The following is a 16,654-nucleotide window of genomic DNA, read 5'->3' as shown; positions in this document are numbered from 1 at the left end:
GCTCCCACAGTTGATTTCTTCAAACCAAGCTGCTTACCTATTGCAGATTCAGTCTTCCCAGCCTGGTGCAGGTCTCACAATTTTGTTTCTGTGTCCTTTGACAGTTCTTTTGGTCTTGGCCATAGTGGAGTTTGGGAGGCTGACTGTTTGAGGTTGTGGACAGGTGTCTTTATACTGATAAGTTCAAACAGGTGCCATTAATACAGGTAACAAGTGGAGGACAGAGGGAGCCTCTTAAAGAAGAAGTTACAGGTCTGTGAGAGCCAGAAATCTAGCTTGTTTTAGGTGACCAAATACTTATTTTCCACCATAATTTGCAAATAAATTCATAAAAATCCTACAATGTGATTTTCTGGATTTTTTTTCCTCAATTTGTCTGTCATAGTTGATTAATCCTATGATGAAAATACAGGCCTCTCTCATCTTTTTAAGTGGGAGAACTGCACAATTGGTGGCTGACTAAATACTCTTTTTTCCCCCCACTGTATGTATTGATATGATATGTATTGATATGTACAGTGATGTTATACATGTATTGTGAGGAGAATGTACAAAGTAATACATATTTTAATTTTTTCGGTCCAATCAAAGGGCATAGAAGAGAGAGGTGGGCGTAGGAAATGTAGACGGTAAATATCTCCAAGAATGTTTATCTAAGTAGAGAGATTACAGAGAAAAACTTTAAAATGCATGTGTAAAATAGTGAAAAGAAAGAATGTGAAAAAAAGCCCAATATGGAGGGAGCTCAAGGAGGGAGACAAGAAAGGATCCGATGTCTGTGTATTTGTGCTTTGAGGAGGCGAGAAAGAGACAGAGAGCAAAAGAGAGCGAGAAGGAACATGAGCGAGAACGTCAAAGAGGGTGGAAGTACTACAATATAAGCCCATGTGCCTCTGCCTCCCATTCCAAACCAACTGTTTCCATTTAGAAAATTCTTGAACCCATTTGTCTTCACGTGTTATTAAGTAAAGGGAAGGAGCTAATTATGAATGATTTAACTATCATGTTTCCTCAGCTGGCTACTGTCAGAGCCAGCATTGAGGCCCAGTGGATCTAGAGCTGGACCCGGTCACAGAGACCTCACAGTAGAGCACTACACGTCAGTAGGGCTTCACAACTGGCATGATAAACTCTCTCCATCTCTCTCTACCTGTGACATGATTCTGCCTTTAGGGCTCAAGGGTGATATATGCCTTCTTTCTGTATCAGTGACAATGTGTCTGCACCAGAGTTCACCCATATTCATTTTCAAAGCCAGAATGCAAATCAGTCCGTAGATCTACTCAGACTGTAAAACATCATGATGTACACAGTGGCTGTGAAAGCCTCCGACCACCTTGAGTGGGAGGTCTTCCTGTTCAATTATTCCAGTGTAAATCAAACATGGTTCACCCTACTCACAGAGAAACTTAACCTCTCCAGTGCAGAATATTGATCTACTATACCTCTTGACTTGAGTGCAGCAGTGCACACATCCACTTCCTTAACCCAAATTCGAACACTTAATAATTTCTCGTATCTCAGCTTACATCCAGCACAGCTCGAATCCAAAAATCCCCCCCGAAAACCGACCACTGGTATCCAAATCTGCTGAGGCCCCCAAACACAAAATGGGTTGCCATGACGATAAGATAACCACTACTGGTTCCAAACAAAATTATTGTGCCTCACATACTAACCACAAATCCCCAATGATGCACAGTATCATCCTGCCTTCAGAACTTAAGTGTTTCCTAATGTCATGAACCATCGTTACCTTGGCACGCGCTAGCCTTCCCCAGACTCAAAAGGATGGGTCATTGGGTTCACAGTCCTCACTGAAGACCTATATGAAGCACAGATCATGGACTGTCTTTTTGCCGCATTCATAAACAAAAAATGCTAAATCCAATGATTAGTGCAGAGACACTTAAAATTAAACGATTACCATAATTATCCAATTTACATTTTGTGTACTGAGTGTTCTAATGTATTATCGTAGTCACATTTAGTCTGTATTGTAATGTTTTGTAGACTTTTCTCTCAACTGCCCTCATCCAGATCAACATATTTCCACTTCAGGCTGGTTTTACATCATGTAGGCCTAAGAAAATCCCCAGATGAAAGGAAAGTATTTTTTACCTCAAAGAAAACCTCTAATCTCTTCCTTTGTTTTCTCTCATCTAATACTGCTCATTATTAGCATTTGTTCTCTTTTTCTTGAGCCCCTGGCTTCGCATGTGTGGGTTGGGGTGGAATTAGCTGAAGGCCTCATCTTGTCTGAAGTGGTGGAGGGGATTACAGAGAGAGAGGTGGAGAGTTCACACCTGTCTGATCTCTCTTTGATTCCTCTCTGCGTTTGTTATTACATTACAACTGGAGATTAAGATGGAAGCCAAGTCGGCCTACTAACCAGGAAAGCCTTCCTGGCCTATGAGAAATAGCTCTGTCATGGTTATCTTACTGTTCAACTTCAAACCAAGGATCTCCTTGTTCAAACAAAAACAAAAAAAGATTAAGGGTCATTAGAATGACCTAATATGGATACTTTAATACTGCAAAGTTGTTGAAGGGTTCAAGCTCAGTTTACACTTGATTTAACTTGCCAAAAATTACATGGTATGTCAAAGAAGGTAACAAAGCAGTCTCGGAAATCCAAGACCTAGGGCAGCAACAGTACTAGGTCTGGGATGAATGACAGATTCTCTTGGTTGTTCCGGGAGGGTGCTCTTCAGACAGACAACTCTCCCAACAAATCACGAGGCAGACACGTCGCGATTCGAAACCAACGTTTGCAGGCAAAACCTTTGCTGTGGTTTTAGTGAAGGAAGTTGATGCAAACTAGCCACTAGCAAAAATGCACTCATTAAAAATAACCTCTGATCTCCATCTTGCCAGCTACTATTTTGTGTCCAGGGGATGTTTACGATAGGGCAAGAAGCGTATAAGGCAGTGATTTAAAAAAGCTGGATGTACCAACGCCACCCTTTCCTCTATGCCAATCTGACGTTGTATACGTACAGGTATGTTAAGATGGATCATTGGTACATTGTGGGAGGCAAGCCGTCTGTCTAGAGTAGGTATGGGTAACTCCAGTCCTCGGGGGCCTGATTGGTCTCACCTTTGCCCCAGCCCCAGCTAACACACCTGACTCCAATAAATCAACTAATCGTGATTTTCAGTTTAGAATGCAATTAGTTTAATCACCTGTGTTTTCTTGGGATGGGGAAAAAGTGTGACACCACTCCGGCCCCGAGGACTGGAGTTGCCCATCCCTGGACTAGAAACTAGTAACAGACCACCAGGTGGGGTCTTGAGTCACTTTGATTCTGGGAGACACTATTGATCGAGAGATTCATGACTCACATTTCTCACCAAAAATCTCCTTGCACTTTGCAATTCTAATTCACCCTAAGAGGATATTATAGCCTTTGGAAAATGTTCAGTGGTGTGTGCATAGAGAGAGGTGGCGGTGTCTTGCTCGCCGACATTGATTTCTCTGTGTTTCACGCAGCTCTTCCAGCACCACTTGCGTCCAACACTGCAAACGTACGGCACCAACCACATTGGACTTGTTCAAACAAAGAGAGTGGACCAGGAGAGCGGTAGCATGTTATGATTGCGGATGGTGGTCAGTGCGTACGCTCCAAGAAACATACGGGCCTGTCTAGCGGGATTGAAAGAGTGGTCTCTCCTCCCCTATACCTGCCTCACTCTGTCGTGCAGAAACACCGCTGTACAATAAAACCCACTGTTTCAGCCCTTACACATACATTCATGGAGTAAAATAAACTGTTCTGTGTTATTCCCTGTAGACACACACACACACACACACACAACTCCATCCAAAGGGCTGCACCCTCAGACAAACAAAACGTCCATCTGTGGAAACAAGTGATTAGCTGTCACGAAAAATTATTCATTATCAAATTTAATGCGTGCCCTCTTGTAGTTATAATGCAGTAAGTAAGTGCTATTCTCACACATGGACCATCCAATAGGATACAATGAGCCCTTGTTTCTAATAGAGAACTCTGCTTCTGTTGGCATATGGTCCAATGTCTCCCATGCTCCATCTCAGCATCACTGATCGTCCCCACCCACTACGACTATGAGATGTGTGGCTCTTGTGTTTTCTCCCTTTTCTCTGGAGAGACAAATCACTCATCCCCTCTGCCAGCTAGTAGTATCTGACCTGAAAAGACCGCTACTCCCAGTTTCCTGCGCATCTCTTCCAAAACAACTTTTCAAAACCTTTTTCCTCTCTCTTTAGTTTCCTCCCCTTGTCTTAATCTCAGGGTTTACCCAATAGCAGGAGCAGGGCCTGGCTGCCTGCGTTAGGCCTTCCCAGGCCTCACTCTGCAGGTGGAATAGGACCTATGAGGGTGGGGACGGATGTGTGTGTGTGCGTGAGACAGAGAGAATGTGTATGGGTGAGTGTGTATGTCTGTTTTACAGAGAGAGAGTGAGCACCTGTAGAGGGATTGTGGTGTTGATCGGTAGAGTAGAGTGCTGGCAGCACTGAGCTCACACATTCCTGTGACCTGCAGCTCACCCTGAGGCGCTTGGCAGAACATCATAACAGACTAGGCACTGATACGCTTCTGAGAAAGACAAAACCAGCACCGCTTTTCACAGAAGCCAGTTCGACCCTTCTGTTTGTCTGGGTATGACCTGAAGGGGCGGTCAGTTGTCGGACTCTAAAATAAAGATCAAAAGTCCAGGATGTGTCTAAACTTTCAATTCAGAACTCAAAGCAAACAAAAACATGGAAAATGAAATACTTTATTGAAAAATTATGAAAATAGAGAATATCCGACCACACCTCCCGGTCAAACAGTTTCAATTTACAGTTGCATTGCCTCCCATACATTCATTTACATTTTACATTTTAGTATTGCGCTTTTATACTGTCCGCCTTCTCTTGCCGCATTCCCTCCCCTACCCTGCTGGGTCGCCATTGGATCTCCGTCCCAATGTGTCCATAGGGAGCACTCATTACATTTCTGTCATCCAAAAAGAGAGCTTTCGGTCACGCCAATGACACAGAGTGGGAGGGACCTGTGCCAGCTTAGACCCGCCCCCACCGTGGCTGATCCAATCATCACGGGCTGCAACAACACCACCATATAAACATAAGAAACCCGGTCCAGGAAGCATGTCACATTATCCCCATTCCCAACACTCTTACTGAACATTATTCCCACACTTTTATTACTCAGAAACTGACACACTGTGCCAATGCAAACAGCCAAACACACAGCTCACTGACCTGCGGGTGACCCAAGTGATGCACTAGTAACTGACTGCTGATCTTGCCTGGACATCCTGTTGTGGAGAAGAGATTCTCATTGGCCCGAGACCACCTGGAAGACCATGAGACCCGTGGTTACAGTAATTGCTATCACCATTATCATCATCACCACAGCCATTATCATTGACGTCGTCGGCAGCAGTGGTATCAGCAGGACTACCGCAAAATGCATCACAATACTCTGAAGGACAGAGGAATTGGAAGCATTCGGGATCCTTGGGACGTCCCTACCCTAAACCCTAACCTCTACCCTAACCTTAACCATTTCAAAATGTTAACTTCAATGGGGTAGGGACATCCCAAGGATACCAGATAGCAAGGACCTTGGAAGCAAGGACAAAGCAGTTACCTGAAGTTTCCTGCTCGTTCTACATGGGCAGGCCTCTTCTCTTGTGGGTAACTACACACAGACAAATAACCATTAACAAATCCCATTGTTATACAGCATGTAACTGAGGTGATGGGTAACCTTGTCTGTGACATAAAGACTTGTGTTAGCTCTTGGGGCTAACAAAGTCTTGTGGCGTGCTAGAGACCCGGGTTCGAACCCAGTTGGTCACAAGCATCTGTCCTGCCACTCACCTGGAGCGGGTGATATCCCAGATGACCCAGTCGCTGCCCGTCACCGCACCCACCTTGATGGTGTTGGTGAGGCACCAGTCGGCCGACATGAGCGGCGACTGGCCACAATCCAGAGAAAGAATGGCCTGCTGGGTAACAAGGTCATAGAAGCGGATCGTCCCCTTCTTCTCGGCCACCATCAGCTGGACGGAGGACAGAGGTTTAGTATCACTACATCTTTTAACTCTCACACTACATCTTTTTTAACTCTCACACTACATCTTTTTTAACTCTCACACTACATCTTTTAACTCTCACACTACATCTTTTAACTCTCAAACTAGATATTTTTTAACTCTCACACTAGATCTTTTTTAACTCTCACACTAGATCTTTTTTAACTCTCACACTAGATCTTTTTTAACTCTCACACTAGATCTTTTTTAACTCTCACACTAGATCTTTTTTAACTCTCACACTAGATCTTTTTTTAACTCTCACACTAGATCTTTTTTAACTCTCACACTAGATCTTTTTTAACTCTCACACTAGATATTTTTTAACTCTCACACTAGATCTTTTTTTAAACTCTCACACTAGATCTTTTCACTCTCACTAGGTCGTATAACTCTCACAAATTATTTAAACTCTCATTATGAAACTGGAGAGCACTGTTACTGTACGCACTTTGAAGACATCTTCAGGATGCCAGCACACAGTGACGCCAGGGGAGCGTAGTCTGAATGTAGTGGTTTCATTGCCCTCCAGGTCCCACACCCTGTGGGGACAAGAGAGGCCATCAGGCATGAATGGGAAAGGGCACTAGCTGGACACTACAGGATGGTCGGAGAGGGGGTGTGCTCAGGGGAAATAAACATTTTAAGGATTGTAAGAAAATTCCCATTTAGAAAACAACCTCAGACAGGATGTCTGGGATTCAAAGAAACAACCGGGTCTGAAGCTTCAGATAAAACAGGTCCTGTCAAAAATGACAAATTATCAAGTCCAAAAAACAAGATTAATAAGCACTCAATTAGCTGTACTGGAGCGGGACGCGCAGCAGTGCTAAAAACAGCTTCTCGAGTCCAGCTACCCGTGTGTGGAGAGAAATGACGCGCAGCACAGTGCAGGCCTTGGTGCTGACAGCACACAAAACAAAGGGATTACACGCACGTTAATGGCAGCTAAAAATACCAAACAGAACAAAAGACATCATGGCTGGCTGGCTGTTTTTGTCAAAAAGCTAGGGTTACAAGCTTCCATCCAATGCACCTTTCCCCAGGCGTTTGTGTGACTCTCTTCAGAATATACTCTAATGAGTGAACAGCACACAACAGGTCTGTAATGGTGACAGTGTTTTTGTGAAAGCACGTAATGCCTGCGTGTAATTTTATCTAACTTCTGCCAGTTGTCCAAGAGATGTGCACACAGAGCCTCACTAGTACCGCCCTTCTTTCATGGAAAAAGGGATCTTGGTTGATAATCTGCCCCGAGCTGTGAAGACAGACGGCTGGGGCCCTGCGCTGACGGCGAAAGACCGAGGATACAAGGCAAACATGCGTGCAGATGTAATAAATCACTTGGAGAGGACAGGCTGCTCCCGAGACCACGATCTACTCTTTAACCACATCTGAAAGCCCTCCTCAGCGAACACAAGGCCTCATATCTAACAGAACATTCCCTGAACCAGGAGGGAATAAACTTGCAAAGCGGTTTTTAAAAAACAAGGACCGTGAGATTGGGAGGCGATGTGAAGGCGCTGACTGATGAGGTCATGCAGAAGACATCATCTAATAAAGCCCCAAAGTCCTTCTAAATGTCAATCATGTTGGAGAGATGTCTTCAGTGGAGAGGATATGATTATGCCCCATCCCAGATGAACACCTCAGTAAACAAACATTCAACTTTTCCTGTGTCTTCCTGCAGGGGATAAAACACCCTCATATTTCTCCATGAGAGCTTTTGCTTCTTTACTCGACACAGAAGTCAGAATGGCCCTGTGTAGAGCGCAGTGCAGACCCTCCTCCTTAGAGCATGAGTGAGGTTGGAAGCCTCAGACCACAGCAGACAAACAAGCATAAACCCTCTCTTCTCAGACCACTTTTCGCCAAGCAGAGTTTAATCGCACGCCTACGCCGCATCCGGCCAAGTTGTGGTCAACCACCTTGCCCTTCAAATGGGGAAAGATTATTATTTTTTTAAACATAACCCTTGCTGAACAAGGTGAAAGGCATGAAAGGGGGCAAGAAACAAGACTGAAACCGCCACTGACAAAGCACTGTGTAATTGCATAACACTACAACTGACATGACATCAAGCAATAACACTGGGCTTCATGTACAATAGAGTTGAAAGGCAAGACAGCATTTGAAGTCTGTGTGTAGATGTGAGTGAGAAAACAGCAGCTGCAGGTGTTTCATTTTGGTCAATGTTTTCCAAATGAGCGTAGGGAAATGGGAAAGCGTAGTGTGCAGTGTGAACTAAATGATTGGAGAGTGCAGGGTAAATAACCTTGGCGACTCTCAGGGGAACGAGGGTTGAGAAAGACTAACAGTAATCCCACCTCAGAGCCTCACAAGGGAGTCCAGGCGGAGGTGCACAGCACACCATCTCCACCTCCCCAAAACCACATCAGCATCCATCTTGATCGGATCTGCTCAAGTGTCTTGAACAATAACATGATCTTTAACAGACATTTGGACTGTTGAAATAATTATCTCAGCCATTAGTCATTTTTATTGGATCAGTTTGCTCCTCTCGCTAGAGTTGATGATGGGATCTCCTAGCACGGAGCAAAAAAAAAAAGCGTGAGAACAGGAGAAGAAAAGGTTAAAGGAAAAGAGGAGATGAAAGATTGGGATTTTGTCGAGTGGACAGCCTAACTGACAGAAAGCTTGACTGGCGGGTTCGAGTGGGGAGAAAGTCTCAAACTATTGTGATAACGCCTCAGAAATACTTTCCAAAAGGATGACACAGAGAGATCATACACAAAATAATTTCTTAAGACATAAAATAAATATTTGAGATCCCACACATCAAATAGTTGCAGCAGGTGTCTCTGTTCAAGCCCCTTAAGTAAGCTGTATTCTGCTGACCCATCTGAACACGAAACCAGAGCGGGCTGAACTGAGGAATCCATCCAGAAACATACCTACTGCAAATACAATTGTAAGCTAACAGACACAATGGGACCCCAGCCCAGAGAGGTTGGGACCTCTGGCAGACACTCTGACCTCAGTGGGAGGCTGTGACCTTCTTCTAGCTGCTACAGGTGGCTACTCCGGCTGGAGTAGAGTTCCCACGCAGGAAAGGACAGTGTTGACAAAGAGCACAGCAGAGTTATGGTAGGACAACCTGCCAAGTGTACGAACACACACACTCAGTAGAGAAGCAGGTCCACTGTTCTTTTCTCTCACCCTATCAGGGGTCTCAGTTTGTGTGGGCTGCCTGGAAGGCCCCTCTCCTGTTAACTTGATCTTTCCCTTGTTCCACCTCACTCTTCCTCCTGCGTCCCATATTTTCTCAACGTGACAGAATTTAAATCTTTCTGCAGATGGAGCCGAGCAAGCGTACCCCTGTTTTCTCTGGCCAGGCCATTATAGAGGAGGCTGAGGGAGAACTGAGCACTGATGTTTCTCCAGTAGCAGAGCTCCAGCCCCAGCTCCCTCTCTCTCTCCCCACATCCCTCATCCTAACCAACACTTTAGAGCATTTAGGCAGGGCGGAAGGAGATTGAGGAGATAATTCAACCATGGCCTGTATTTGATGACTGGAAGTGTAACCGCGAGCTCCAGGCTCCTGAAATGATGAGTTTATGAATAGAAAGCAGATGTTTCAGGTGTGTTTCTCATCCAGGGAGCGTTGGGTTTAAAGATGGCGATGAGAGACATGCTCTTTCAGGCTCTAGCGGAGAGAAAAGTAGGGGCCAGTCATTCATTTCTAAGCTGCTAACTTTATTAAATGTACTCACCCATCAATCACAGATAAAACAATACGAGCTCACATTGAGGGGGAAGGGGTAAGAGGGAGTAGGATTGGTGCCAGGCTTTCACCCTAGCAACAACCCTAATTACTAATGTAACAGGAGGTCCCTCAGGTTCAGTGGAGGCTGCTCAGGGGAGAACGGCTCATAATAATGGCCGAAACGGAGCAAATGAAATAGCAAACACGTGGAAACCATGTGTTTGATACCATTCCACTGATTCCTCTCCAGCCATTACCACGAGCCCGTTCTCCCCAATTAATGTGCCACCAACCTCCTGTGCTCAGGTTACACCATGGTTACCCCATGGTTACCCCATGGTTACTCCTGGCTACCGACATACTCTTTCCTTCTACTTCTACTGATTGATAGGCCACATTGGGGGACCTTGTTAAGTGTCAACCCTAAGGAGAGGAAAAACCTTCAGCAGTACTGAAGCTAATTGGATTTCCATATTTAACCAATTACTTCGAAAAGCTGGAGAAGCGGGGTGGTGTGCTTACGCACGGCAACACCGGGGTGTGTTGTGATAAGCATTGGGTTTCATTGTGGAAACACAGTCAGGACTTTCTGCACCATTAACAGAGAACAGAACACAGAACCAAGAGCTGGGGGAAGACACTCATATTCTTCTTGCTGAATGAGAAGACTGACCTGCATGTATGGTCGTCGCTGACCGAAGCGATTTGTTTCCCCTCTGTGGGTTCGAACACTAAGTGGTTGATGTAGCTGGTGTGACCCTCCATCACCTAGACAACCACACAGACATCACCACAGAAACACAGAATATACAATTAACAAACGCTGCATTTGGTGCGAGTGTACCATAGACTGTAGGACAGTGCCCTGGCTCCTTGTGTGTGCTAGGTTCTTGAATAGGCTAATATAAAAGCCATTCACTAAGTACCTACTGCCAGTGTGCTACATACAAATGGCTTGATTTAAAGAAACCAGATGCCAACTAAACTGACAGGTGCAGTGGTAGTTCCAGTGTGATCTAGTCGTGAGGGCGGGAGTTCCAGTACTCTACCTTGACTTCATGTTTATTCTGAAGATCAGAAGTCAACAGCCTCACTTTTCTGTCTGCTGCTGCAGTGCAAAATCTGGAGAGAGAGAGAGACAGAGACAGACAGAGAGAGAGAGACAGACATAAACAAAGAAAGAGAACATCAAAACAGCCCATCCTCCTCAAAGACACGCGTACGTACACACACCCAGGCACACGTACATGTCTATGCGTGTCTGACTGCACTGCAGCGCGGGTTGACACCTTTGGATGTTTGCGTCCGTGTGGTAAAGACTTGGACATGGTTCAATGGAAACACTGCCAGGGAGATTCTAACTGCGAAGATAAACATGGAGAAAAACAAGATTCCTCACCGACCTCATGCCATTTCAGCATTTCTGTTTCAGAGACTAACTAACGCCTGGAAGAGGACTTTGCCTCTAATCAGTCGTAGTATATACCAGCGCCTGCAATTACTTACACAATTACACTAACTCACTTATGACAAGAAAAACACACATATCGCAAGAAAAACAGACGCATTTTCACGCATTTGCAGTCGCAGGAACAGACGGATTTGGCATGATGTCGCGATACACAGCCAGAATATTCTCCCAAGCAACTGGTACAGGTGATTATACCAACAACTGATACATAGCCTAGTAGTCAGCGAATTGTGGAGGGCATTTCACCCTTCTTTCAACTCAATTGCTGGGCATTGCCAAAGATCTATCATCAAACCTCTAATTCAATACATAACTCAGTCTTGCGATACAAATGTTTCTAACTAGATTTAGCCTATGCTGCAGGAATATTGTCAATGAAAGAACAGGTGCCAAGTGGGAGAACATTTCTTCATGAGGCAATCTTCAAAGAGTTGTCAATGTCACAGGGTTGACTAATGATTGGGTCTGTTTTGGCCCTGAGCTGATGCTGGGGAAGTGTTCCTGACAGTTCACCAGAATCTACCAGGAGGTTGCTGACTGGACCTCACATGGCTGGCCTGGTAGAATCTGGAAGCCTCCCAGCATAAGCCCCCTGCCCCTCCTCCTCCTCCTCCTCCTCCTCCTAGCCGGCCCCTGCCTCAGGCACGCCCGTGAGAACACTGTACTTTTCCTGGAAGGCATAACTACGTGCAAAACTAGGGGAGGGACGGAACTTGAGCGGAGGAGCCATCAGCGCAATAACATGTGCGCACGTCACACGCCGGCCCCCAGGGCCCTGCAGACTTAACCACAGAAGGCCAGGAAGTATCGCTGCCTTTCCCTTTCAATTAAAGCAACTTGGAAACATCTCCCGCAGGATTACAGCATTCCCATCCACAATTCCAATTAAGAGGAAACCCTTGCTTTCTATGTAATAACGTTCAACTTCCTTTTTTATCAAACCACACCTGAAATAACTGGGTTGGTATTCTTGCAGTGGGCCACTGAGAATAGTAGGATGACTGGGCTTCATACGGTAGGTGAATGTGGAATGCAGCTGGGCCAAGACTACTGAGGGTTTTATACCACTGACTGTCACAGAGGTGGTGTAGATGGATGATCCAGAGATATATTTAGATAAATATATGGCTCTGGGATAAGCAGGTGACAGGTGGTCCTGCCGTACATACCTACACGTACTCTACGGTCACAAGACACAAGCCTCATTGTTCCAAGAATTTCTTAGCAAACAGCTGGAGGCAGGGCTTTCTCCTATAGAGCTCCACTTTTATGAAATGGTTTGCCGATTCATATGAGAGATGCAGAATCGGCCTCAACTAAATCTTTACTGAAGACTCATCTCTTCAGTAGGTCCTATGATTGAGTGTAGTCTGGAACCAGGGGAGCTTTTCACTATACTCATCTTGAGTGGGTTGAGTCACTGATGTTATTTTCCTGTCTGGTCTTGCGCCCCCTCGGGCTCGTGCGGTGGGGAAGATCTTTGTGGGCTATACTCTACCTTGTCTCAGGGTAGTAAGTTGCTGGTCTGTTGATATCCCTCTAGTGGTGTGGGGTCTGTGCTTTGGCAAAGTGGGTAGGGTTATATCCTGCCTGGTTGGCCCTGTATCGTCAGACAGGGCCACAGTGTCCCCCGTCTCAGTCCCCAATATCTATGCTGCAATAGTCTATCTGCCGGGGAGCTAGGGTCAGTCTGTCCTATCTGATGTTTTTCTCCTGTCTTATTTGGAGTCCTGTGTGATCTTAAGTATATCATCTCCCTCTCCTGTATTGCTCGCATGCTCGCTCTTTGAGGTTTTAGGCTGGGTTTCTGTATAAGCACTTTGTCTCATCTGCTGGTGTAAAAAGGGCTTTATACATTTGATTGATTGACTGAGGTAGGAGCTGATGATGAAGAGAGAGAAAAAAACAGTAGTGCAGGTTCAACCCACAGTGGTGGCTGGTCCAAATAACCAACTAACCACGTCTTCAGTCTGCACCATGTTGAGCTGAATCAGTTGTTACTTATTGCAGGGCTGGAATGAAAGCCTGCACACCAAGCAGCACTCCAGGACCAGAGTTGAAGACACCCTGATGTAAAGACAGAAGACAGCTGCAAGAACTAAAAGGAGTGAGGTACCTGATGAGTTGGGGCAGCTTGTCCAGCCGAGACTCAGGGCTCCATGCAAGGCAATCCACACGTAACGCATGATGGAAAACACGCAGTGTGGTGAATTCAACCCCCTCTACCTCCATGTCCTCCTCCTGCACAAACAGTGGTTCACATCACACATGGCACCAAAACACTGACGGTTTCTCAATTCCTCATGTCCCCTATCCATGCCTCCTCAGAGGGGAGGAACCTTGGGAGGATCTTCCTTTCGATGCATTTTGAGAATGGAGGCGAAAGAGAGGACATGAGGAAGAGGAAAAATGAAGAAAGAACCAGTGGCTACTGAGAATGTGGATCTGGCAGGCTACCACTCACCTGGAAGCGGCAGGTGCCTACCACCACATACTGGTTTCCTCCATAGGCCAGGAGGGACGCAGCTGAGCCACTGTCAAAGGGGCTGAACTCCACCACATGGACGTAGTCGTCACAGGGTACTGTGTAGCTGGCTCCCCGACCTGAGTCCTCCATGCTAAATGTATTTTGGTGATGCTTATGTCCGGTGTATTTACTGTTTGGTTTGACTTTACCACCTGCATCAGGGTTGAAGAGGGGTTAATCTTTCAAAAGAGAGGATATTAGATTATTAGAACTTCCTTATACAGAAACAGCACATCTGTATTGAAAGCCAAAAATAATACTTCCGTATGCACACTCAAGCGAGCCAAAGCTTATATACTCCAGTAGTGGGCTAACTTGTTTGGGGGGATTCATATAGCTTAAAGCCTGAGCATTAATGTGCCTGTTTAATTTCTGTGGTAGTCACTGAGAAAATTATTGTAGGGAGTGACAATAAGATAATCAAGAGATCATCAGAACAGCCCTAAATGCAAAACCCATCAGTCATATAGATCCCTTGCTACAGTTTCACTAGGAGAGACATACCAGACAAACACAGACTTGTCTGGTTTTTCCAGGAAGGGTGGGGTGAAACACCCTTCTCCTGGGCAATGTGGGTCGGGGGGTTGTTTAGATGGAAGCTTTTTAAATGTGTGAAAGGTCATAGGTGACAGCTGTCACAGTGATCACATAATGGGACACCATTCTTGCTGTTTTACTGACATCATGTAAGCTGTAGGTTCCCAAACCTTTTCACTCAGGCCCCGCTTCCAGCATTGGGGAACATCCCGCGCCCCACGTCTATTTCTATGGGCACAAACACTGTTCATGACACAAACTGTTCACACCCATCTTGTTGGCAGAGAGAAAATGTTGCAGGTTTTAAAGCTTATTTCCTGCAATCTTACACATTTTGTCATGGGGTGCAGAGAAAATGTTGCCATTTTAAAGGTAATTTTCTTGCAGCTCTATACACTTTGCCATTTCTAATGTGTATACATGTGATATGAGTGACCAAAACATTACAACAAAATATATGTGCTAAAAAACCTTAGCTGACATGGGCTAGTTGATCTGGACATTTCTGACAAGTTATAAATAGGTATTCAATGACTGACATGACGAGGAAACTGATGACGCACTACCCAATTTCGAAATTGCATTCTACTATTCCAACTTTCAAGACTACGTTTAAAGCCGGACTGAGTTCCTAAAATAAATTATGATAATAATTGTATGTTTTTATTTTGGGGGTGGGGGGCTCAGGGGGTGCACCCCACAGTTTGGGGACCATTGGGCTATTGGACTCCAAAGGTTAACATCAAGAGGGGGATCCACTAAGTGAGGGCAACAGAACACCATTTCACTACACTGGATCATTCAGTCTCAAGTGTTATTGTTTGCTGATTGCAGTCTTAAAGGGGCAATGTGCAGCACAAACAATTACAAAGCGGGCCACCCCACCACTGATTTGGTAAACAGCTGCAGGATGGGGCTTGAGAAATGTAACCACTCAAATTCATGGACAGAGCTATGGATACAAGTACTGACCATCTATGACAGGGGTAGGCAACCCTGGTCCTGGAGTGCCATAGGCACTTCATGTTTTTGATTTAACTGACCTGGAAGACCAGGTGTGTTGAATTTAGGCAATCACTGAACTGATCAATTAACTCAGTGTGGTGCCTAGTTGTGACAAAATCCTGCAGTACCTGTGGCACTCCAGGAACAGGGTTACCTACCCCTGATCTATAACAAAATTATAGCATTCATCATGTTTTGAAGCTATACAGTGTTTTTCAAAAAAATTAATAAAAACAAGCTTATATTTTGGGTTCTGATGAGGGTACGACAGTTGAACTAAGCTCATGAGGCATCTATGAGTTATATTATTCAATAATCAATGAGTATGCTATTTATATATAATTAATTTAAAATGTCTAAAATGATTGTAGCAACTTCAGATTGCTCCTTTAAGTAGGCTAGCTAATTACTCTAGTTAGCGTACTGGCGACTTAGTTTGCTCCGAAATACTTTAGATAGACCCTAATCTCAGGAGTTACATTAGGTTTGGCTAGGCATGAACAATTTAAGGGTATGTTAAACATAGAAGCCATCTAGTTAGTAGGTTAGTTGTCAAGGAGGCATGTGCTGGCTATTGGTAGCTTAACAGTGCACAAACGGTCAGTACTGTAACTAGCTAGAATACTTAGCTAGCGGCTAGCAGTTAGTTAGACTATTTATCTTCCTTGTAACCATCAGAAAAGGTGGTAGCCTTGGCTTCAGGACATGCTCTGGTAATGTTACATTGTGAAATGCTAAGTAACTAGCAGTCCCCCACCCCACCCACTGTTGTACAAGTTAGCTTGCAATATAGCAGAGCTTGCTAACTACTAACGTGTAAACATGAAACCAGTTGGCTAACTAGCTGTTAATAACAGACAGCTAATGTCTAGCAAACGCTAGCAGCCTACAACACAATACAGCGATTAAAAGTGATGACAGCCTTTGGCAATATAATACAAAATATTTCAACAAATAACGCGGCTTTTTAACTAGCATAGATAGCTAGCTAATTCATAACCATACCTATGCGCGCCTTTCAGCATGTTCGCTACAACTTCTGCCCCCCCCCCCAAAAAACTGCATTGGTGTCCGTGTTGGAACGTACCATGCCGTTTTATTCTTAAATTCTAGGGGGACCGCGCTGAGATTAAAACGCAATTGTGCACCACTTTGACACATTACACACTATTGCTATATTAAAAACACTTTATAAAAAATAATAAACGTTCTCACACGAAACATAGTCAGGTATGCTAAAAACAATATTTGGTTCTGTGATAAAGAACCACAGATAGCCATCGTAGCAACCTAGGCG

At 44.8% G+C, this 16,654-nt stretch overlaps 1 protein-coding gene across 1 annotated transcript; it reads right to left on the bottom strand.

Annotated features, from left to right (window-relative positions):
• Positions 1 to 4,977: 4,977 nt before the first annotated feature.
• LOC121579001 (nucleoporin Nup37) lies at positions 4,978 to 16,455 on the bottom strand. The gene is given in 11 exon segments (XM_041893284.2): positions 4,978 to 5,015; positions 5,018 to 5,090; positions 5,252 to 5,345; positions 5,643 to 5,693; positions 5,876 to 6,057; positions 6,542 to 6,632; positions 10,491 to 10,585; positions 10,867 to 10,939; positions 13,405 to 13,529; positions 13,753 to 13,967; positions 16,363 to 16,455. Coding segments are annotated over 10 exon segments (975 nt in total). The 5' UTR covers positions 13,906 to 13,967; positions 16,363 to 16,455.
• Positions 16,456 to 16,654: the final 199 nt, after the last annotated feature.

This window comes from Coregonus clupeaformis, unplaced genomic scaffold, assembly GCF_020615455.1.
Source record: "Coregonus clupeaformis isolate EN_2021a unplaced genomic scaffold, ASM2061545v1 scaf0435, whole genome shotgun sequence".
NCBI classification, from domain to species: Eukaryota; Metazoa; Chordata; class Actinopteri; order Salmoniformes; family Salmonidae; genus Coregonus; species Coregonus clupeaformis.
The sequence above is the reverse complement of the archived record's forward strand: the minus strand, read 5'-3'. Positions and strand labels throughout refer to the sequence as shown.